Source organism: Callithrix jacchus, chromosome 10 (assembly GCF_049354715.1).
Source record: "Callithrix jacchus isolate 240 chromosome 10, calJac240_pri, whole genome shotgun sequence".
Taxonomy (NCBI): domain Eukaryota; kingdom Metazoa; phylum Chordata; class Mammalia; order Primates; family Cebidae; genus Callithrix; species Callithrix jacchus.
The window spans coordinates 114001888-114025799 of record NC_133511.1 but is presented as its reverse complement, the minus strand read 5'-3'; the positions used below and the strand labels follow the sequence as shown (position 1 = coordinate 114025799).

General features: G+C 34.9%; 2 protein-coding genes across 2 annotated transcripts; both read left to right on the top strand.

The window, feature by feature from the left end:
- Positions 1-12984: 12984 nt before the first annotated feature.
- On the top strand, positions 12985-14975 carry LOC100410857 (olfactory receptor 5T2). Its single transcript, XM_003734261.5, has one exon. The coding sequence runs from the start codon at positions 13026-13028 to the stop codon at positions 14004-14006; it is 981 nt and encodes a 326-aa protein (XP_003734309.2). The 5' UTR covers positions 12985-13025; the 3' UTR covers positions 14007-14975.
- A 7499-nt stretch (positions 14976-22474) lies between these two features.
- Positions 22475-23422, top strand: LOC100405529 (olfactory receptor 8J2). Its single transcript, XM_002755259.4, has one exon. The coding sequence runs from the start codon at positions 22475-22477 to the stop codon at positions 23420-23422; it is 948 nt and encodes a 315-aa protein (XP_002755305.2).
- The last annotated feature ends 490 nt before the right edge of the window (positions 23423-23912 follow it).

Genomic DNA, 23912 nt, shown 5'->3' with positions numbered 1-23912 from the left:
AAAATTCTCATTTGGTTCCTGGAAAATTCTAGAGCAATTCAGTTAAATTCCACTTCTCTGTGTAAATCCAGAAAATTTACATGTTACTTAGGAGGACACACATACACAAGTATATTAATTTTGCTTGAATTATTATGTTAATAAAATAGCTTACAAAGTCATCAATAAATATTGTAAATACCTACTTATGTATTTTTGAGTCATGAAAAAATACAGTGCACTTTTAAAAATTCCTATCCTCTCTTTCTCCCAGATTTTCTTTTCTTTCTCTCTAATGTCCTTCCTTTCTGCGTTAGAAAAATCAGTGCTATATATACAAATGTTAACTGACGAGAATCAGGAAAAAACAGGAATTAGGCAGATAAGAAGAATCATGATTCAAATAAAAAATATGCCCATGGATTTTTTAAAATGTACTAATAGTCTACCAGTGTAGTCCATTACAAAATACATGTTTACCACCATCTTATTTATTTTCCTATCTTATCTTATTTTCCTAAGATATCTGAGATAAGGGAACTGTAGAATACTAGGAACTGTACTTGGACTCTAAAACCTTATATTAAAATCTCATGTTTAGCATCTAATAACAGTACAAGCTTGGAAAAATTACTTCTTCCAATTTAAAGGGTAACTAAGATTGGACAAAACTTTCACATATACCTTGTTCAACAACATAATCATGAGGTGATTGCACAGTTCTTTTTTAATAAATAAATTTGTATTATATGTAAATAATGTATAAATATAAAATGTAAATTAAAATTTTATTTGTATGTAGATAAATAGGAATTTACAAAACCAATATAGTTTTGAGAATGTTAGACCTAGAAACTATCGAAAATAGCGTTTTTATGCCATTAAATTATTTTAAAATATTAGGCTTGAATAGAATATGAAAATTTAAAATAATAACTAAAGTTGTTTGTTAGTCAATTACCTAACATTTAAAATAAACCTAAACTTTTCTGGAATTCCTGTATCAGAAAATAAAATAAATTGAACCCAAAGTGAAATACATCTGAAAGTTACTTGAAAGATAATTTTCTCTTTATCTAATAATTTTTCTAAATTTGAAACATTTAGAAAATGCTTTTTTTGAGTATTCATCAGAAAAAATTAAAATGAATTTCTAATTTATAGCTCTACTCACCAAAATACGTAGGAAGTCTTTTATATTTTCTGTGATATATATCCTGGAAGGCATATGATTTAATTTGTGGTGCAACTTTTGAGATTAACAGAATCATCTCTTTTATATTTAAATATTAAAGCATGTATTTTCAAATACAATATAGCTTCTATAATATGTTATACATAATTAAAAGGTTTTCCTCCTACCTGTGGAAATAAACTGCTCACTCAGGTACATGAGAAATATTGTGCATGTGGATTCTTATATCAGCTTCTTAAGCTTTTCAAGTCCTCAGGGATGCCCCATTGAAGAAACATACTAATTCTTTTTTGGGACAGAAATGTATCAAGAATACTTTTAAAATAGTAAACAAGTGAATGTTTCTGGACTAATGAACTACACGATGAAAACTATTACATGAAGGAACTTAGGCTTCTAGTTAAAAAAAAGTGATACTTCACTGGAAAAGAAATCTAATAATACAAGACATAATTCCAACTCTGATGCTAAATAGCTACACGTTCAGTAAGATGATAAATTCTCTCATTTCCAGTTTCTTTTTTCTGGGACTATAACATGTATATTCTCTGAAAATCCTGTATACGTGTAATAAAATAATATGGAAGCATAGCTTATGACAGGATTTATAATCTTTAATCAAGTTTACTTATTTAATTTTAAAGTGCTATACTTCTGAGTTGTATGAGAATCAGATATAGACTCCTTGAGTCTTCTATCCCTTGTGAAGATATAAGTACATGAATAAGAAGTATTGACAGGAGAGATAATGTACAGATAATAATATTTTATATATAGAAACTTAGAATATTGGAACTCTTGCAGAGATAAAGATCAAACTTTGTGAGTTGAATTTACTCTTGTCTTGGAGATTCTATATACTAATGTACAAGCTCCTACCTGGCTATGTAAATAAGCAAGTCTCAGTAAATTTATGGAAAATATGTAGATGTCTAGCTATGCTTTATACCCAGCAACTATAAACTGGTAGATAGAAAATATTGGTTTATGAAATTGAAATGTAAAATATAAAAAAAAGAAAGCTGATACTGGAAGGCAGCATAACTGTGAACTATCTATTAATTAAAATCCCAAACAGATTTATAGATTCAATGCAATTACAGTTAAAATTGAGTAAGAATTTTTTTGTGTGGAAATCGAGAAGTTGATTCTACAATTTATATGCAAAAGTTAAAAGAAGGGCCGGGCGCGGTGGCTCAAGCCTGTAATCCCAGCACTTTGGGAGGCCGAGGCGGGTGGATCACGAGGTCAACAGATCGAGACCATCTTGGTCAACATGGTGAAACCCCGTCTCTACTAAAATTACAAAAAATTAGCTGGGCACGGTGGTGCATGCCTGTAATCCCAGCTGCTCGGGAGGCTGAGGCAGGAGAATTGCCTGAACCCAGGAGGCGGAGATTGCGGTGAGCTGAGATCGCACCATTGCACTCCAGCCTGGGTAGCAAAAGCGAAACTCCATCTCAAAAAAAAAAAAAAAGTTAAAAGAAATCTAAGGGAAAAGGAGAATTAAAGATGGAGCAGTAAGAACAACTCAGGATTACAGCTCTCAGTGAATGCTCAGAGGCTGCTACGGGTGTACCCCAGACAAGCAGGGCCTGGAGTGAACCTCAGCAGTCATACAGTGGAGGGGCTAGACTGGTAGAAGGAAAACCAAGTAACAGAAATACCTCATCATCAACAATCTGGGCGTCCACTCAGAGACCCAATCAAAAAGTCAGCAACTACTCAGATGACAGGTGGATAAATCCACTAAGATGGGAAGAAACCAGTGCAAAAAGGAGGAAAACACCCAAAACCAGAAAACCTCACCTCCTAGAAAAGACCAAAACTCCTCTCCAGCAAGGGAACAAAGCTGGATAGAGAATGACTGTGACAAAATGACGGAATCAGACTTCAGAAGGTGGGTAATGAGAAACTTCTGTAAGCTAAAAGAACATGTTCTAAATCAATGCAAAGACACTAAGAACCTTGAAAAAAGATTTGCAAAAAGATTCGAGGAAATAACAAGAATGAATAACTTAGAGAGGAATATGAATAAATTGAAGGAGCTGAAAAACACAACACGAGAACTTCGTGAAGCTTGCACAAGTTTCAACAGCCGAACTGACCAAGCAGAAGAAAGAATAGCAGAAGTTGAAGATCAACTCAATGAAATAAAACGAGAAACCAAGATTAGAGAAAAAAACACAAAAAGGAATGAACAAAGTCTCCAAGAAATGTGGGACTATGTGAAGAGACCTAACCTACATTTGATAGGTGTACCAGAATGGGATAAAGAGAATGAATTCAAGCTGGAAAATACTCTTCAGGACATTATCCAGGAAAATTTCCCAAACCTAGCAAGGCAGGCCAACACTCAAATCCAGAAAATACAGAGAACACCACAAAGATACTCCACAAGAAGAGCAACCCCAAGGCACATAATCGTCAGATTCACCAGGGTTGAAATGAAGGAGAAAATACTAAGGGCAGCCAGAGAGAAAGGTCGGGTCACCCACAGAGGGAAGCCCATCAGACTCACAGCAGATCTCTCAGCAGAAACTCTACAAGCCAGAAGAGAGTGGGGGCCAATATTCAACATCCTTATAGAAAAGAACTTTCAACCCAGAATTACATATCCAGCCAAACTGAGCTTCATAAGTGAAGGAAAAATAAAATCCTTTGCGAACAAGCAAGTACTCAGAGACTTTGTCACCACCAGGCCTGCTTTACAAGAGGTCCTGAAAGAGGCACCACACATAGAAAGGAACAACCAGTACCAGCCATTCCAAAAACACACTAAATGCTAAAGAGCATCAACAAAATAAAGAATCTGCATCAACTAATGGGCAAAACAGCCAGCTAGCATCAAAATGGCAGTATCAAATTCACACATAATAATATTAACCCTAAATGTAAATGGGTTAAATGCACCAATCAAAAGACACAGACTGGCAAATTGGATAAAAAACCAAAACCCATTAGTGTGCTGTATCCAGGAAACCCATCTCACATGCAAGGATACACAAAGGCTCAAAATAAAGGGTCAGAGGAAGATTTACCAAGCAAATGGAGAGCAAAAAAAAGCAGGAGTTGATAAAAATAGAGGTTAAAGCAACAAAGATCAAAAGAGACAGAGAAGGTCATTACATAATGGTAAAAGGATCGATACAACAAGAAGAGCTAACAATCCTAAATATATATGGACCCAATACAGGAGCACCCAGATATATAAAGCTAGTTCTTAATGACTTACAAAGAGACCTAGACTCCCACACAAAATAGTGGGAGACTTTAACACTCCACTGTCAATATTAGACAGATCAATCAGAGAGAAAATTAACAAGGATATCCAGGGCTTAAACTCAGACCTGGAACAAGCAAACCTGATAGACATTTACAGAACTCTCCACCCCAAATCCACAGAATATACATTCTTCTCAGCACCACATCACACCTACTCTAAAATTGACCACATAATTGGAAGTAAAGCACTCCTCAGCAAATGCAAAACAATGGAAATCATAACAAAGTCTCTCAGGCTATAGTGCAATCAACTTAGAACTGAGAATTCAGAAACTAACCCAGAATCGCACAGCTTCATGGAAAGTGGACAACTGGCTCTTGAATGTTGACTGGATAAACAATGACATGAAGGCAGAAATAAAGAAGTTCTTTGAAACCAATGAGAACGAAGACACAGCATACCAGAATCTCTGGGACACATTTAAAGCAGTCTCTAGAGGAAAGTATATAGCAATAAGTGCCCATATGAGAAAAGTGGAGAGATCCAAAATTGACACCCTATAGTCAAAATTGAAAGAGCTAGAGGAGCAAGATCAAAATAACTCAAAACCTAGCAGAATACAAGAAATAACTAATATCAGAGCAGAACTGAAGGAGATAGAGACATGAAAAACCCTTCAAAAATCAATAAATCGAAGAGCTGGTTTTTTGAAAAGATCAACAAAATAGACAGACCACTAGCCAGACTGATAAGAAAAAAAACAGAGAACAACCAAATAGATGCAATAAAAAAACAATAAAGGGGAAATCACCACAGATTCCACAGAAATTCAAACCATCATCAGAGAATATTACAAACAACTCTATGCACATAAACTAGTAAACCTGGAAGAAATGGATAAATTCCTGGACACCTGTGTCCTCCCAAGCCTAAACCAGGAGGAAGCCAAAACTATGACTAGACCAATAACAAGGTCTGAAGTCGAGGCAGCAATTAAGAGCCTACCACACAAAAAAAGTCCAGGTCCAGATGGGTTCACAGCCCAATTCTACCAGACACACAAAGAGGAACTGGTACCATTCCTTCTGAAACTATTCCAAATAATCCAAAAAGAGGGAATCCTTCCCAAATCATTTTATGAGACCAACATCATCCTGATACCAAAACCCGGCAGAGACCCAACAAGAAAAGAAAACTTCAGGCCAATATCCATGATGAACATAGATGCAAAAATCTTCAATAAAATATTGGCAAGCCGATTACAACAGCAAATCAAAAAACTTATTCATTATGATCAAGTAGGATTTATCCCAGGGATGCAAGGCTGCTTCAACATACACAAGTCTATCAATGTAATTCACCACATAAACAGAACCAAAAACAAAAACCACATGATTATCTCAATTGACACAGAGAAGGCATTTGACAAAATACAACTGCTCTTTATGCTAAAAACACTCAATAAACTCGGTATCGGTGGAACGAATCTCAAAGTAATAAAAGCTATTTACGACAAACCAACAGCCAATATCATACTGAATGGGCAAAAACTGGAAGCATTCCCTTTGAAATCCGGCACTAGACAAGGATGCCCTCTTTCACCACTCCTATTCAATATAGTTCTGGAAGTTCTAGCCAGAGCAATTAGGCAAGAAAAAGAAATAAAGGGCATTCAAATAGGAAAGGTGGAAGCCAAATTGTCTCTATTTGCGGACGACATGATAGTATACCTAGAAGACCCCATCGCCTCAGCCCAAAAACTCCTGAAACTGATAAGCAACTTCAGCAAAGTCTCAGGATATAAAATCAATGTGCAAAAATCACAAGCATTCGTCTACACCAATAACAGACTTAAAGAGAGCCAAATCAAGAATGAACTGCTATTCACAATTGCTACAAAAAGAATAAAATACCTAGGAATACAACTCACAAGGAACGTAAGGGACCTCTTCAAGGAAAACTGCAAACCATTGCTCAACAAAATAAGAGAGGACACAAACAGACGGAGAAGCATTCCATGTTCATGGTTAGGAAGAATTAATATCGTGAAAATGACTATACTGCCCAAAGTAATTTACAGAATCAATGCTATCCCCATCAAGCTACCATTGACTTTCTTCACAGAACTGGAAAAAACCACCATGAACTTCATATGGAACCAGAAGAGAGCCTGCATAGCCAAGACAATTCTAAGCAAAAAAAACACAGCAGGGGGCATCACACTACCCGATTTCAAACTATACTACAAGGCTACAGTAATCAAAAAAGCATGGTACTGGTACCAAAACAGAGATATAGACCAATCGAACAGAACAGAGGCATCGGAGGCAACACAACATATCTACAACCATACAATATTTGATAAACCTGACAAAAACAAGCAAGGGGGAAAGGATTCCCTGTTTAATAAATGGTGTTGGGAAAATTGGCTAGCCATGTGCAGAAAGCAGAAACTGGACCCCTTCCTGATACCTTACACTAAAATTAACTCCAGATGGATTAAAGACTTAAACATAAGACCTGGCACCATAAAAACCCTTGAAGGAAATCTAGGCAAAACCATCCAGGACATAGGAGTAGGCAAGGACTTCATGAACAAAACACCAAAAGCATTGGCAACAAAAGCCAAAATAGACAAATGGGACCTAATGAAATTCCACAGCTTCTGCACGGCAAAAGAAACAGTCACTAGAGTGAATCAGCAACCAACAGAATGGGAAAAAATTTTAGCAGTCTACCCATCTGACAAAGGGCTGATATCCAGAATTTACAAAGAACTCAAACAGATTTACGGGAAAAAAACAAACAAGCCCATTCATAAATGGGAAAAGGATATGAACAGACACTTTACGACAGAAGACATATATGAGGCCAACAATCATATGAAAAAATGCTCGTCATCACTGGTCATCAGAGAGATGCAAATCAAAACCACATTGAGATACCATCTGACGCCAGTTAGAATGGTGATCATTAAAAAATCTGGAGACAACAGATGCTGGAGAGGATGTGGAGAAAAAGGAACACTTTTACACTGTTGGTGGGAGTGTAAACTTGTTCAACCATTGTGGAAGACAGTGTGGCGATTCCTCAAGTCCTTAGAAATAGAAATTCCATTTGACCCAGCAATCCCATTACTGGGTATGTATCCAAAGGAATATAAATCGTTCTACTATAAGGACACATGTACACGAATGTTCATTGCAGCACTGTTTACAATAGCAAAGACCTGGAATCATCCCAAATGCCCATCGATGATAGACTGGATTGGGAAAATGTGGCACATATACACTATGGAATATTATGCAGCAATCAGAAATGATCAGTTTGTGTCATTTGCAGGGACATGGATGAATCTGGAGAACATCATTGTCAGCAAACTGACACAAGAACAGAAAATGAAATACCGCATATTCTCGCTCATAGGCAGGTGATGAAAAATGAGAATACATGGACACAGGGAGGGGAGTACTAAACACTAGGACTCTTGCGGGGGAAAGGGGAAGCTGGGGAGGGATAGCCTGGGGAGAAATGCCAAATGTGGGTGAAGGGGAGAAAGGAAGCAAAACACACTGCCTTGTGTGTACCTATGCAACTGTCTTGCATGTTCTGCACATGTACCCCAAAGCCTAAAATGCAATAAAAAATTAAAAAAATATTATTATGACAAAGCCTGAACAAGAAATTGTGAACAGCCATTTCAGGAATAAAAAGATTCAAAAATAAAAAAAAATAATAATAAAATTAATTAATTATAATAGCATTCCATCTTTCCTATTCTTGCACTTTGGGGCCATCATTAAGTAAAATAAGGGTTACGTGAACGAAAGTATTGTGATACTGCACCAGTGGATCTGATAATCAAAATGACTACCAAGTGACAAATGGTGATTTCATCACATTACTCAGAATGGCCACCATCTATCACTTATTTATTTTTTTCCTGAAAGTTTTTGTTTAATATTTTCAGACTGTAGTTGACTGTGCTTAGCTGAAACTGCAGGAATTAAAGCCATGGATAAGGGAGGAAGTGCTGTATTGTAAATACATATACAGGAAGATATAGATACAGGTATGTCTATATTCATTTCATCTGAGAAAGGGATAAGTATTCTGCAATTATAAAACCTCTTGACTTATGAAGCCCTATATAGTTTTAAACATTTGATGCTTCCTCCACCTGTTAATGACCTTTTTACTTATGCTTTCATATTTTTCTTGTCACTGGATGATAATCTTTTCAATAAGTTTAAAATTTATACTTTCTTTTTTTTACTTCTAACCCAGCACTTTATTTTTTTTTTAACTTTCATTTTAAGTTTAGGGATACACAAGCAGGTTTTTTATATAGGTGAACTTGCATCATTAGGGTTGCATCATGCGGGTTGGTTGAAATATAGATTATTTCAGCAACCGGGTATTAAGCCTATTATTCATTTTTTTTCCTCATTCTCTCCCTCCTCAACCACCCATGCTCTGATGGGCCCAGTGACTATTGTTCCCTTCTATGTATACATAGGTTGTCATCATTTAGCTCCCACTTTTAAGTGAGAATATGTGGTATTTGGTTTTCTGTTCCTGTGTTAGTTTGCTATGAATAATGGCCTCCAACTCCATCTATGTTCTTGCGAAGGACATAATCTCTCTTTTTTAAATAGTTCCACAATGTTTCATGATATATATGTACCAAATTTTCTTCATCTAGTCTGCCACTGATAGACATTTAGACTGATTTTATGGCTTTGAAAATAATGTTAGTATAAAGAGTTTGTATCACTGTAAATCCATTTGCTATATTCTGACATAAATATATTGTCTTTTATATTATTAGTGTTTATCCTCTTTACTGGCTGATTGCAATGAAAAATAGCTTATACATCTCATGCTTATGGATGGGTAAAATCGATACTGTGAAATGACCATACTGCCCAAAGCAATCTACAGATCACATGCAATTCCCTAAACTACCATCATCATTATTTACAGGACTAGAAAAAACAAATCCTAAAATTCTTATGGGACCTAAATAAGAGCCCACATAGACCCAACAATACTGAAAAAAAAAAAATCTGGAGGCATCACATTACCTGACTTCAAACTATATTACAAGGCTATAGTTACTGAAACAGCATGGTACTGGCCATTACATGTGTATAAGGATATATTATTGTGGTTTTGGTCTTCAATAATTAAAATCTCCATAAATACTACCCAAAGGGATCTTCAGATTCAATGTATTTCATGCAAAATCTTACTGCTAATTTTTAAAGAAACAGAAAAAAAATCCTAAAAATTATATGCAATTACAAAAGACTTTAAATAGCCAAAGGAGAAAGAAAACATCTTGAGAAAGAAAACAAAGCAGGAACCATCATACTTTCTGATTTCAATTATATTACAAAACTACAGTAATTAAATAGCATGGTACTGGACTCAAGACAGACATACAGATGAATGGAACAGAATACAGAGCTTGGAAACAATCCTACATGTATATAGTCAAATGACCTTTCACAGGATTACAAGAATATGCAATGGGGAAAAGATTATCCCTTCAAAAAATGTTTCTAGGAAAAATTGAATATGCATATGAAAAAGAATGAAATTGGACCTATGTCTTACACCATATTAAAAAAACAACTCAAAATAAATTAAAAGTTTAAACATAAAACCTGAAACTACCACCTCTATAAGAAACATAAGGAAAATCTTCAGGATATTAGGCTTGGGAAGGACTTGCTGGATATGACATAAAAAGCCAAGCAACAAAACCAAAATTAGACAAGTAAGACTACATCAAAGTCAAAGGCTTCTGCACGGTGAGGAAAACAATCAGCCAAGCAAAAAGGCAGCCCACAGAATAGGAGTAAATATTTGTACATGATATATCTAATAGGGGATTAACATCAAAATATATAAACTCAATAGCAACAATAACAATAATCTTATTTTAAAATAGACAAAGGACTTAAACACAGTTTTTTCCCCAAGAAGACATACAAATGCCGACAGTTGTATGAAAAGATGTTCAACATCAGTAGTCATCAGGGAAATTCAAATCTGAAACATTTGAAATCAGAGGCCAAATAAATGTATTCATGCAATAAGTAGCAGCATGCAATGCCTTATTCCAGAATCATTTACTTTTGATTATTAAGTAAATCATCATGTTGCTATTTTGAAACAGGAGATAATTGGGGCATATTCCTCTGGGGACATCGCCTGTAGATTTCACCAACGGTTGATTACAAAGATAAAAACAATCTAGATTGGTCATATTCATAGAGTACCTAAAACTGCATTTGTTGTTCCACAGGTAAGAGAAAATTTCAGATAATTTCAAGAATATTGTAGCAGCTAGAACCTACAATGTCAAAAGAAGCGATGTTGTTTTGTAGTAAACTGTTTAGGTACTAAATACCAACAACAAAACACTTCAGTTCTGGACTATTGCATATGTGAATCAAGCGTATTCAGTAAAATATGATTTATTTAGAGTTATCCCTAAGAATTAAAAACCAACACTTACTATAAAATAAGAAAAAATAGGGAATATTGAGTTTGTACTTGTAGAGGTAAATAACAGAGCTCCTAATAGACTGTATGCTTTAATTTTTCTGATAGACAAAGATAGTTCAAAGTATAAAGGAAATAAATTTATCAGTAAATATCAATATAGGACAAAACATTTGACATTTTCATTTATGTGGGGTCTTATATTTTGAGGTAGTAAGGAAAACAATCAATAATTATTTTAAATTTGTTTTCTGGAGGCTCATCTAGAAGTCATTTCCGATTATTCCTTATTTTATGTTTCTCTAGATTTAATGGTTTAAAAAATACAAATACATCAAGAATCGTGTTTTGCCTTACCTTTATTTCCCTGAGGTCAGCAGAAGGGTAGGAAGAAGAGTGTTCCAGTTGCAGAATGAAGCCACGTAAAATATGAGGCCATGAAAAAATGCAAAATTTTCACGTGCAATGAGAGAAACACGGGACTGAATCTTGACTCTGGAAATTATTAGCTGTGAAAGTTGCTATGAAGGTGAAATAGCTAATGTGCATAATAAGTCTGTTCTTGCAGCAAGTACTAAATAAAGGGCTATATTTAGCAAACCTAGTGTGTCATCATTACATTCATAATATTTGGAGTTTTCTGCCTTCCTTTAAAATTTGATTCATAGAAATAGATTTACATTAATTTTAGAAGTTGATTCTATATTATTAAATCATCAAGAATCATAGTTATTTTCTCTTTGTAACTCTGAATCTTTGTGCTAATATTAACTTAGTTTTTACCCAGTATAACTTCTTTTGGCATCTAGTCGAAATGCCTGTCTCAAGTGAAATTTAGTTGACGTATCTTATTTGAACAAAGCAAAATTAAGACAACTTTAATGTAGGAAATGGGATCATGGTAATTTGCATGTTTATTTCTGGTATAAAATGATCAAATAATTCACAAACCATCTTCATTCTCCAAAGAATAATTCAGAGATATTTGAATGAGCAGGGGAAAAAAACTGTAATTGTTCATTGGATTTAAAATCTTGATAGAATACTCTGTATTCTATCAAGAACCAACCTAAACCAACCTATTCTATAATCAAAGTTATTTTACATATTCAACTCTATTAATGTAATTTTCCTTCAACATTTACTCCAATCTTGTAAAATAACTATTAATATTCTCATTCCATGCATAAGTAGATTATAGCAAATCATTTTGCATAATTGCTAAAAGTTCTAAAATTCTGGCATTGTATTCCAATGCTCTGTCCCCTAATATACCTCTTATGTGTTTGGATGCCAGAGGATTTTTTTTTTATTATTGTACTTAAGGTTCTGGGGTATGTGTGCAGATCATGCAGGATTGTTGCATAGGTACATACGTGGCAAGGGGTTTTCTGCGTCCATCCTCCCATGGCCTATATGGCATTTCTCCCCATGTTATCCCTCCTCAACTTTCCCATCTGCCCCTGTTCCTCCCCCTCCCCCCAGTGTGTGATGCTCCCCTCCCTGTGTCCATGTGCTCTCATTGTTCAACACCTGCCTATGAGTGAGAACATGTGGTGTTTGATTTTCTGTTCTTGTGTCAGTTTGCTGAGAATGATGGTTTCCAGATTCATCCATGTCCCTACGAAGGACACTAACTCATCATTTTTATGGCTGCATAGTATTCCATGGTGTATATGTGCTGCATGTTCTTTGTCCAGTCTATCATTGATGGGGATTTGGGTTGATTCCAGGTCTTTGCTATTGTAAACAGTGCTGCAATGAACATACATTTGCATGTGTCTTTATAATCCTTTGGGTATTTTTTAAGCCACTCTTTTTTGTGTATTTTAATATTTAATATGAAAACAGCTAATGCAATTCAATGGTACATTAACCAGTAAAACTGATGATTTCAGAAACAGAAAAAGTTCAGCCAACTAATGAACACCCAGTTCTTCCATTTGATTCTGCAATGAGTGGCATGAACATATGACTGACCAGTTTCTCACTGTCCTTTGATTTGCTGCTAAAAAATTATGCACTGCTGAAAATATACTGTACAATATATACAAGAGCACAGTTAACATCCTTTTGAGTCATGGTATTGTTCATCCTTTTTGTCATAGTATGAACTGTAATTTTATGACTATCTTCAAGTTTACTCTAGATTTAAACATGAAGAATGTCACTGAAGTTAACGTATTTGTACTGAAGGGCTTCACAGACAATCTTGAACTACAGATCACCTTCTTCTTCCTGTTTCTAGCAATCTACATCTTAACTCTCATGGGAAATTTAGGACTGATTGTACTGGTCACTGGGTATTCCCAGCTCCACAATCCCATGTACTATTTTCTTAGTGTTTTGTCGTTCTTGGATGCCTGCTATTCTACAGTTGTCACTCCAAAAATGTTGGTCAATTTTCTGGCAAAAAATAAATCCATTTCATTTACTGGATGTGCAACACAGATGCTTCTCCTTATTACTTTTGGAACCACAGAATGCTTTCTCTTGGCTGCAATGGCTTATGATCGCTATGTAGCCATCTACAACCCGCTCCTGTATTCAGTGACCATGTCACCCAGAGTCTATGTGCCCCTCATCACTGCTTCCTACATTGCTGGCATTCTGCATGCTACTATACATACGGTGGCTACATTTAGCCTGTCCTTCTGTGCATCCAGTGAAATTCGACATGTCTTCTGTGATATCCCTCCTCTCCTGGCTATTTCTTGTTCTGACACTCACATAAACCAGCTTCTACTCTTCTATTTTGTGGGCTCTATTGAGATAGTCACTATCCTGATTGTCCTGATCTCCTATTTTTTCATTCTGCTGGCCATTCTGAAGATGCATTCTGCGGAAGGGAGGAGAAAAGTCTTCTCCACCTGTGGGGCTCACCTAACTGGAGTGTCAATTTATCATGGGACAATCCTCTTCATGTATGTGAGACCAAGTTCCAGCTATGTTTTGGAGCATGACATGATAGTGTCGATATTTTACACCATTGTGATTCCCATGCTGAATCCCATCATCTACAGTTTGAGGAACAAAGATGTAAAAGAGGCAATGAAAAAAATATTTGGAAAAAAATCAGGATATCAATAAAGTATACTTTCATAGTAAAAAATAGATTTTAAAAAGTTAAGAGTGATACTCTGCACCCCAGTACCAAGAGCCTGTCATTGTGGTGTTATGATATACACTGGCTTTCATCCAAAATTCCCATAGCCCTTGTTACAGTCTTTTGTTATAAGGTTGGGTGTGTTAGGCCTCAGGGGCAGGTCTTTTACATTCTCCGGCCCTCCTTTCACTTGCCCAAGGCAGGATTCCAATGTTTGCCTTACTGATTGTGAGTCTTATGACTCTCCCATGAGAGAGTACCGCCCTAATCCTTGGGGGAAGGAATGCTGATGCCTTGAAGCTTCCATAAAACCTAGGAGGATAGGATTCAGTGAGCTTCTGGATAGCAGAACCTGTGGAAGTTGCTAGAGAGTGGCAAGGTCAGGGAGGGTATGGAAGCTCTGTACCCCTTTTCTTATACCTTGCCCTACACATCCCTTCATTTGTATCCTTTGCAATATCCTGTATCATAAGCAAGTAATATGTTTCCCTGACTTTTGTGAGCTGCTTCAGTAATTTAATGATACCCAAAGAGGGGGTCATGGGAGCTCCAACTTGAAGCTGGTTGGTCAGAAGTTCCAGAGACCCACACTTGTGATGTTCCTCCTCTCCTTGCTATTTCTTGTCTGAAACTCACATAAACCAGCTTCTACTTCAAGTGTTGTTGGGAGGCAGTTTTGAGGACTGAACCTTCAACCTACGGAATCTCCAGGTAAACAGTGTTGCAAATGAATTAGAGGAAACCAGGTTTGTTTCTACTGCGTGGTGTGGGAGGAAAAAAACCCCCACACATTTGGTCACTGAGGTTGTTGATGATTACTGTGGTATGACAGTAGAGGAAAAGCCTGGTTAGCAAGAGTTTCCCCTAGACAATAATGAAAATGTGTAATTTATTAGCATAATTCTGTTTTTTTCTTGAATGTTTTAAAATAAAGGTCATAGGTGACCCTGTACCTATGCAGTTCTTACATATAGAAAAATCTGTGTTATTTTTTTACTATGTTAATATATTGATATATATACACACATATTTTGCATATGTATGTATGTGCGTGTATTCACATATATATCAGTACATATATGCTGATAGTAATTGACATACACAAAAATGCACATTCACAAGCATTTATGTATGTAATCTTTACTTAAAAATGTACATTATTTTCTTTCATCTCCATATAAGAAATATTTTGCTAAAATGTGTTTAATACATTTAAATCACACTTCAACACTACAAAAATAGAGCATCATCCCCCACACATATTTTTACCAAATACCTCTGGATTTATTTTCTCCTATTTGGAGGCTGTCTCCTCTCATACTACACGGTTCTTTCCTTCAAAGGTCAAAATTAAGCTATGACCATTAATATTCATCACATGTGCATGCCAAATCATGCAAATAAGGACAGCCCCTGTGTGCATGCATGCGTGTGTGTATGTGTGTGTGGTTGTGTGTATGTATGATTTAGAATAGAAGAGATGTTTAAATACCACTTAAAATCAGAAAGATTGTTAAATGTTATTCTTTAAAAATTGTAAAGTCTGCATGATAAAAAGTACCAAAAATATAAGAAAAGGCCAAGCTACAGACTTGGGAAAATAGAAACAATTATTCATTTGTTGAATTGATTCATAATAAAGTTTATAGCACAATGCATAAAATACACATAGAGAAAATTTGTAAAGAACGAAACCTCTTATGGACAATGTATATACATCAATAATAATCTAGAAAATGTAAACATTAAATGATAGAAAACACTCAAACACTTTTGGGTAATTTGCTAGCAAATACAAACTAAGGTGAGTTTACTAAATTTGAAAATTCTATAAACTAAAAGCTTTCATGAACTAATTAAACAATTTCATTTCATATATCAGACACAATTTATTATCAAGAACAGTTACATGGGTGAAATAAAATTTCGGACATAATTTAAAAAGACACACAATATGTAAAATTATATCTAAACTCATTTAAAAATAATACATTGAGGCAAAATTCCCATGTGATAAAATTAACTATTTAACAGAATAATTCAGTGGCAATTATTACATTCACAGTGTTGTGTAACCACCACCTATGTCTAGCTCCAGAACACTTCCATCACTATGAAGTACACCATAAGTAGTTTCTCCCCAATTCTCACTTACTCCAGCCCCCAACAATCTGTGCTCCATCTCTGTATTTTCCTATTCTGGATATTTTCCATAAAGAAATCATAGAAAAGGTGATCTTTGTTGCCCGTTCTGCTTTCACTTAGCATAATGTTTTCAAAAATTATTTGAAAACATTTCATGCCTGTTGTAGGATGAGTTGATTTTTCATTTATGTTATTTTATTTTATTTTATTATTATTTTTTAAGATGAAGTCTTGCTCTGTTGCCAGGATAGAATGCAGTGGTGGGATCTCAGCTCACTGCAACCTCTGACTCCCTAGCTAGAGCAATTCTCCTGCCTCTGCCTCCTAAGTAGCTAGGATTATAGGTACGTGCCACCACGCCCAGCTAGTTTTTATATTTTTAGTAGATATGGGGTTTCACCATGTTGTTCAGGATGCTCTCAATCTGCTGACCTCATGATTCGCCTGCCTTGGCTTTCCAAAGTGCTAGTATTTCATTGTAATTCTTATTTACAATTCTCTAATAACTAATGTTGAGTAACTTTCATGTGTTTATTGGGCATCTGTTTGTCTTTCTGGAGAAATTTTTATTCAAATATGTTTGTCATTTTTAAGTAGGCTACTAAGGTTATTTGACTCCTTAATGTTCAGTTGTAGTTTTTTTGACGTATTCTAGTTATCCAATACCTATTAAATGTATTTGAAGAAACTTCTACTATTTAGGATGTCTTTTCACTGTCTTGATAATGTCCTATGATGAACAAATATTTTTAATTTTGATGAAGTTTGATTGATCTATTTTTTGTTATTGTTGCTTGTACCTTGGGTATAATGTTTAGAAATCTATTGCCAAACACAGAGAAGGTCATAAAGACTATCTCTCACATTGTCTTCTAAGAGTTTTATAATTTTACTCTTGTATTTAGGGTGTTGATTTGAAGTTAATTTTTGTGTAAAATTAGATGTAGTGGTTCTTCTTCATTATTTTGTGTGTGGTTATCAGTTGTCCAGTAGACTAAATGTATTTTTAATTATTGTTTAAAAGTTCAAAGTAAGATTTCAATGATATTTCATTGTTTCCTTTTACTTAGCAAAATAGGAGCTTCCTGGCATGATAAAACTGCTAGAGGTCTGAGTAGAAAAATACTATCAACTTTTTTTTTTGGCTATATGAACATTGAATATTTACAAATGTAAATATTAAGATATGTTATAAATAGAAACACTAAAACATTTTTGTTGAATTGACTAGATTTGAAAATGGCCTAGTAATTTCCAAGTGTCATCCAAGTGTATAGACTTGATAGAATATTGTATGAGAGAAAAATGAGGACTCAAAAAGATGCGAATTATTTTATGTAATATAGAAGACACAACACAACTAAATTTTTTATCTAGTTTAAATGCATAAACAAATCTATATCAAGATATTTAAATAAAATAACATTATTCCAAGAAAAACTAAGTCAATCAAAAATTATATAAACATCATAAATTCACTTATGTAAACTTAAAACTATGTAACTAGAAATGACATATCATTTATATACCAAAAATACAATAGTAAATTGATTTTATTTTAAAAACTAGATAGCATTTATTAACCTTGAAGACATTGTGTTAAGTAAAATAAGTCAGTCCCAGGAGGACCAATACTCTATGATGTCACTTACATAAGATATGCAAAATAATCAAATGCATAAAAGCACAGAGGAGAATTGGAGTTTCCAGGTGCTGGGCAAGGGGGCAGGCATAAATGGTGAGTTACTATAAAATAGATATAGCAATTCAGTCATGCTAGAGTATTAAGTTCCAGAGATGTCCTGTATTTATCTATTTTTTGTTATTACTATTACCCCTATAGGTAATATTGCTTCAATGTATAGTTCCAACTTTTTAAGATGATAGGTCTCATGGTAAGTGTTCTTAAAAATATAAAGACTTGAAAAGAGAATAAAAGATTGTGATAGTCAAAAGTGGTTAATTCTGAATAAAATGGAAGAAATGGAAATGAGAGAAGTTGGATAAGTGAAAATTAGATTGTATTTAATGATGCATTATTTTAAAATAATAAGACATATAATATAAAACTATTGATTAATTTGGGTGAGAGAAATATAGTGTCTAGAAGGTGTCTAGACATAACTTTTGCACCTACAATGCTTACAGACTAGAATATTCCACACAAAAAGTAACAAGAAAATGCTGTAAGTATTTAATTATGATGCTTCTATATGCTTTGAGGGAAGATCACAGGCTCATATAAAAAACATATTTTCCTCCATCCAAATAATTTTAATCACTAGAAATAAGACCAGATATACAATGAGTGTAAGAAGAATTTTAATTAATACTTCTCCTTGTCACATTAAGAAATCATTTAAAAATTGATATTCATTTTTTTATAATCACTCATTCACATGTTAAATTTATGTTTTATACCACCTGGTTTTTTCTTTTTTACTTATTTGCAGGAGTTGCTCTTGATGCAGAATGGGGGCTTTACATTTAGTTCTGTTCCCAATATTCATATTAAAATTGACCATTGGAAACAGAATTCTGTGCTGCTTTCTAACTATTAATTTTTTTCATCCCAGGGCCAAGAGCATCAATTCCCCATTTATATACAGGTAATTGCATTCTTTTTTTATTCAATGGGATTATCTAAGTGAGTCCCTAGGCAATCTCCACATTTTCACTCTCTGGGTAAAGTTTTGAGTGGAATCTTGGCTAATGAATGTTGTTTGTCTTTCTGTCTCTGGGGGATCAGATGGAAAATCTTATTGTCATGTTTGGGGACTGGGACCTAGAAACAAAGTTATTCAGTATGAAGGCCTTCAGAAACTTCAGACACTTAAAAAACTCTAGCATGCTTTGAGCAGGAGCCTTGGGTCTGGGTCTCACCAGGTATCTCTACACGGGTAGGTTACACCAAATATTTTACTTCTTACTAAGCTTCATGTAAGAATCAATTATAGACCGAGCGCGGTGGCTCAAGCCTGTAATCCCAGCACTTGGGGAGGCCGAGGCGGGTGGATCACGAGGTCAAGAGATGGAGACCATCCTGGTCAACATGGTGAAACCCCGTCTCTACTAAAAATACAAAAAATTAGCTGGGCATGGTGGCGCGTGCCTGTAATCCCAGCTACTCAGGAGGCTGAGGCAGGAGAATTGCCTGAACCCAGGAGGCGGAGGTTGCAGTGAGCCGAGATCACGCCATTGCACTCCAGCCTGGGTAACAAGAGTGAAACTCAGCCTCAAAAAAAAAAACAAAAAACAAAAATTGGCTGAGCGTTGTGGCGCGTGCCTGTAGTCCCAGCTACTCGGGAGGCTGAGGCAAGAGAATTGCTTCAACCTGAGAGGCAGAGGTTGCAGTGAGCCGAGATTGTGCCACTGAACTCCAGCTTGGCTCCTGGTGACAGAGTGAGACTCGGTATCAAAAAAAAAAAAAGAGAGAATCAATTATCTTTGAGGATTTAACCCAGATTTAAATCAGACTCAGGACTGAAATGATATCTTTTGTCTTCTGTTCCAAGTAACTCAAATATGTGCCCACTGATTTCTTAGTGGAAGTGACAGTAATATAACGTAAACAGTAGTATCCAGCATCTCTATTGATAAACTAGACTGTTTGAACATTTATACCAAATAATTGAATAGTCATTATGGTTAGTATATTCCACCTTAATATGAGTAATGATTTTTTTCTGCCTTAGAACTGAGATGTTTAGCGAGAACTCTGTATCATAAGTGAAGTGTCATAAGTGTCTCCAACGCATATGATTTGATGTTTCAAAGAAGAGCTTTCAAAAATACTTGATACTAATAAAAATGAACTTTTTCTTCTTGCATTCCCTGGGGTGAAAAATCCTAGGATGAAAACATTCCCTGGTACTAATAATCAATCTTTCTGATGGATACCAAAAACTCACGTTGAAATTCAGTGCTTGTCTCAAACCAGATCCATGTTTCAACAAGCGAAACACAAATTCCACAATCAGATATCAATGAAACAGAGTCACGAAATCATCTCAGAAGCTATTTAAGAGTTAATTTGCAATATGATACCTTAACCAAAGGGTGACACTTTTTAAAGAGAAACATATGAAAATTATTAACATTAGGTATATTTTTATGTTGAGATTCCTAATATTGGAAGACCTATAAAATATTTCTTTTCAAAAACTAATTTAAAAAACCTTTCGTGAAAAATTATAGTAGCCTTTAACAGGAAAATTCTAACTCAAAAATATTCCAGAAAAAAAAAACCCAATAGGAGAAAACTGGGTCTGTTCTAAGGGCTCTTTATGTCAATGGCATGTACTTGCTGAAATAAAAATCAACTCCAGCTCTGCCTCAGTCATGCTTCAGAAGAGGATAAATTAATAACAAGTAAAGATATTAAATATTTGTAAACTCTCTTCCGTTCCTAAGCTAATTGCACAATTCAGAGTAGCTAATAAATAATTGCTGTTGTTCGTGATGTTGTCTTTTGTTGCTAAATGAAGGATATCTGTGGAATACACATCAGAATGAACAATGCATTGAGTTGCTTTGTGTGCAGCAACCAAACAGGAAATACTTTGATCAAAGTAATTGTTAGCACAATGTTTTACATCATAACCTTGCCTGCTTATAAGACATACAGTTATTTTTAGGTGCAGTGGCAAGAAGCAAAAGATAGAGACTAAATATTACGCATAATCAGATCAGTTTCTCAGCCTCAAATTTTATGTATTTAATAATGTATCAGAACAAAGAAACACCGAAGATTTAAGAGACAATCCGATTGCAAGACAGCATGTTTTATTTGTTAAAAAAGTAGGTAAGTATCGTGTGTTCCAGATTTAAAAAAAAATTTGCAGTATCATAATTCATTTGCTATTTCTGTATCAATTGTAAAAACACTCAGTAAGGTAGAATGAATTATCAGAACTGAAATAGGAACTCGCATCAAAAGTTATTCGAAGCATGTTAATAATGAAAACTGAAGGTAACATCCATTTTGCATTCACTTGGTACCAGGCTCTGTGAAAACAAATCTATTTATGTGCATTATCTCATTTCATTTTAATAACACAAGAATATAATGCCTGGTAAAAATCACCTAGCTATTGATTGGTAGACAACACAAACCAAGCAATCATATAAATGAAATCACAAAAACAAAATCATAAAACCACGAAGTTTAGACCAATGTCTTACATAGTCTTTTTTGAGTTGTTTTACTTCACCGAGACTCAATTTTTTTATTAGACCTGAAAATAATTACCATTTACCTACATCCTAGGGTACTCCTGCAGAACGAGATAACTATTTCAAAATTTCTAGCATAATTCTCTCACTTTCTAAATAAATATTAACAGTCTTCCCCACTTGTTTTTCTATACAAGTATAATAAATCAAGGGTATCAAACTTAAACAAATAAAAGTTGTAAGTAATAAGAATTTTAAAAAACAACTTTTAACAATTTAAAATGAAAATGTATAAGCTAGAAATGGAAGGAAGAATAGGGCTTCTGGAACAAAATAGTAGAGAAGAGTCTGAGTAAGAGAAGTCATAATGATAGGACAGGACCAGCCCATCTAGTAGAAGTCATGAAATGTGATTCGGTAAAGAGGATTCTGACTTTACACTCAGAAGGAACAATATTGAGGTGTAGGCCTACTTCTGGGCAGCTAATGCAACATTGTGTAGTAGAAACTGATAAAGTAAAATCCAGAATACTCAAAATGTTACCCATAGAAACGGTGAAATTCCCAAGGGTTATTAATGAAAAGGTATGAGCTGGAAAAGTCACTCTGTCTCACCAGTTTTTTAAAGACTCTTCTCTCTTATCATTCGAAATACAAACAGAAACACACAAATAAAAATTGTAAGTAATAAATTACATGTGTATATATGTGTGCATATATTCATCAATTACAAATGATAATATGTGCACATAATTATGTGAATATACATTAATATCAACTGCATATATATTCATCCAATATCATATGCTAATATAGTTGATATATGCATAATAAGACATATCATAAAATAAATAAATATGTATTCACTTAATGTAAACTATATCCAATAGTGAATACATAAATGGCTTGTTAAGACAGTTTTAAGACTCTTGTCTGGCGAATTTTTATTTCTGAAGTTTATGAAACATGGGGAGAAAAACAATTAGGTTCTGAAACTTTTAAGGGTTTGTCAAAAAATATAAACTGATTTCAAATGAAATATTTAACCACCTAGTGTCTAATAGAAACATGAATTTTATTATCCACTAATTTATTTTAATTTTTCAGATAAAAGATGAGGGCAACAATATAAATGGCTTCAGGAAATCTCACATGGGTGACGGAGTTTATTCTTGTGGGAGTCTCAGACAATCCAGAGCTCCAGATTCCCCTCTTTCTGGTCTTCCTGGTGCTTTATGTGCTGACCGTGGCAGGGAACCTGGGCATCATCACCCTCACCAGTGTTGACCCTCAACTTCAAACACCCATGTACTTTTTCCTCCGTCACTTGGCTATCATCAATCTTTGCAATTCTACTGTCATTGCCCCTAAAATGTTGGTTAACTTCCTGGTTACCAAGAAAATCATATCTTACTACGGATGTGCAACCCAACTGGGTGGATTCTTGATTTTCATTGTGGCTGAGATTTTCATGCTGGCTGCAATGGCCTATGACCGCTATGTGACTGTTTGCAACCCTCTGCTCTACGCGGTAGTGGTGTCTCCAAAGCTCTGTTGTCTGCTGGTGTCCCTCACATACCTTCAGAGCCTTATCACAGCACTGACCGTCTCTTCCTGTGTGTTCTCTGTGTCATACTGTTCTTCCAACATCATCAACCATTTTTACTGTGACAATGTCCCTTTGCTAGCACTGTCCTGTTCTGATACCTACATTCCAGAAACAGCAGTGTTTACCTTTTCAGGGACCAACTTGTTTTTCTCTATGACTGTTGTCATAATATCCTACTTCAACATTGTTATTACCATTTTAAGGATACATTCTGCAGAAGGACGACAGAAAGCCTTTTCCACGTGTGCTTCTCACATGACAGCTGTGGTTGTGTTCTATGGGACTCTCCTTTTCATGTATTTACAACCAAGGACTAATCACTCATTAGATACTGACAAAATGGCTTCTGTCTTCTACACCCTGGTGATACCAATGTTGAACCCCCTAATTTACAGCCTCAGGAACAAGACCGTGAAGGATGCACTAAAGAGGTTCCTAGAAAACCCACGCCGATCACTCAAACTAATGTAAATTTAAATCTAAACTATATTCCTTCAGTGCTTTTCATTTTTTTTTTTGAAAATTGTTAGTGTTTTTTTTAATGTGGCAAGAAATTGTTAGAAATTCCATTTATTTCAGTGGGGTATGTTTAATTGTTGTTATGTCAACCTCACATACACACACAAGAAAATCATGTCAATGTGAAATAAAGATAGTGTATGGAAATAAACTATAGTTATAACATTTTTAGGAAGGTTAGAAACATACCCAATGTGAGGACTGTGTGATTCAGATCAATTCAGATCTACACATTAACCTACATGTGCAGATCAAACAAAATGTTAAATTATCATTATGTTATCATTATCAAACAAAATGTTAAAGAAGTAAATTCCCCCAAAAAGACATGCCTCAGAGATAGAGCTAAGGCTGCCTTATTCAAATCAGATTCCTAACAAATTCAAGCGTTTCTTTTTTTTTTCTTAAATTTTTTATTGGATTTTAGGTTTTGGGGTACATG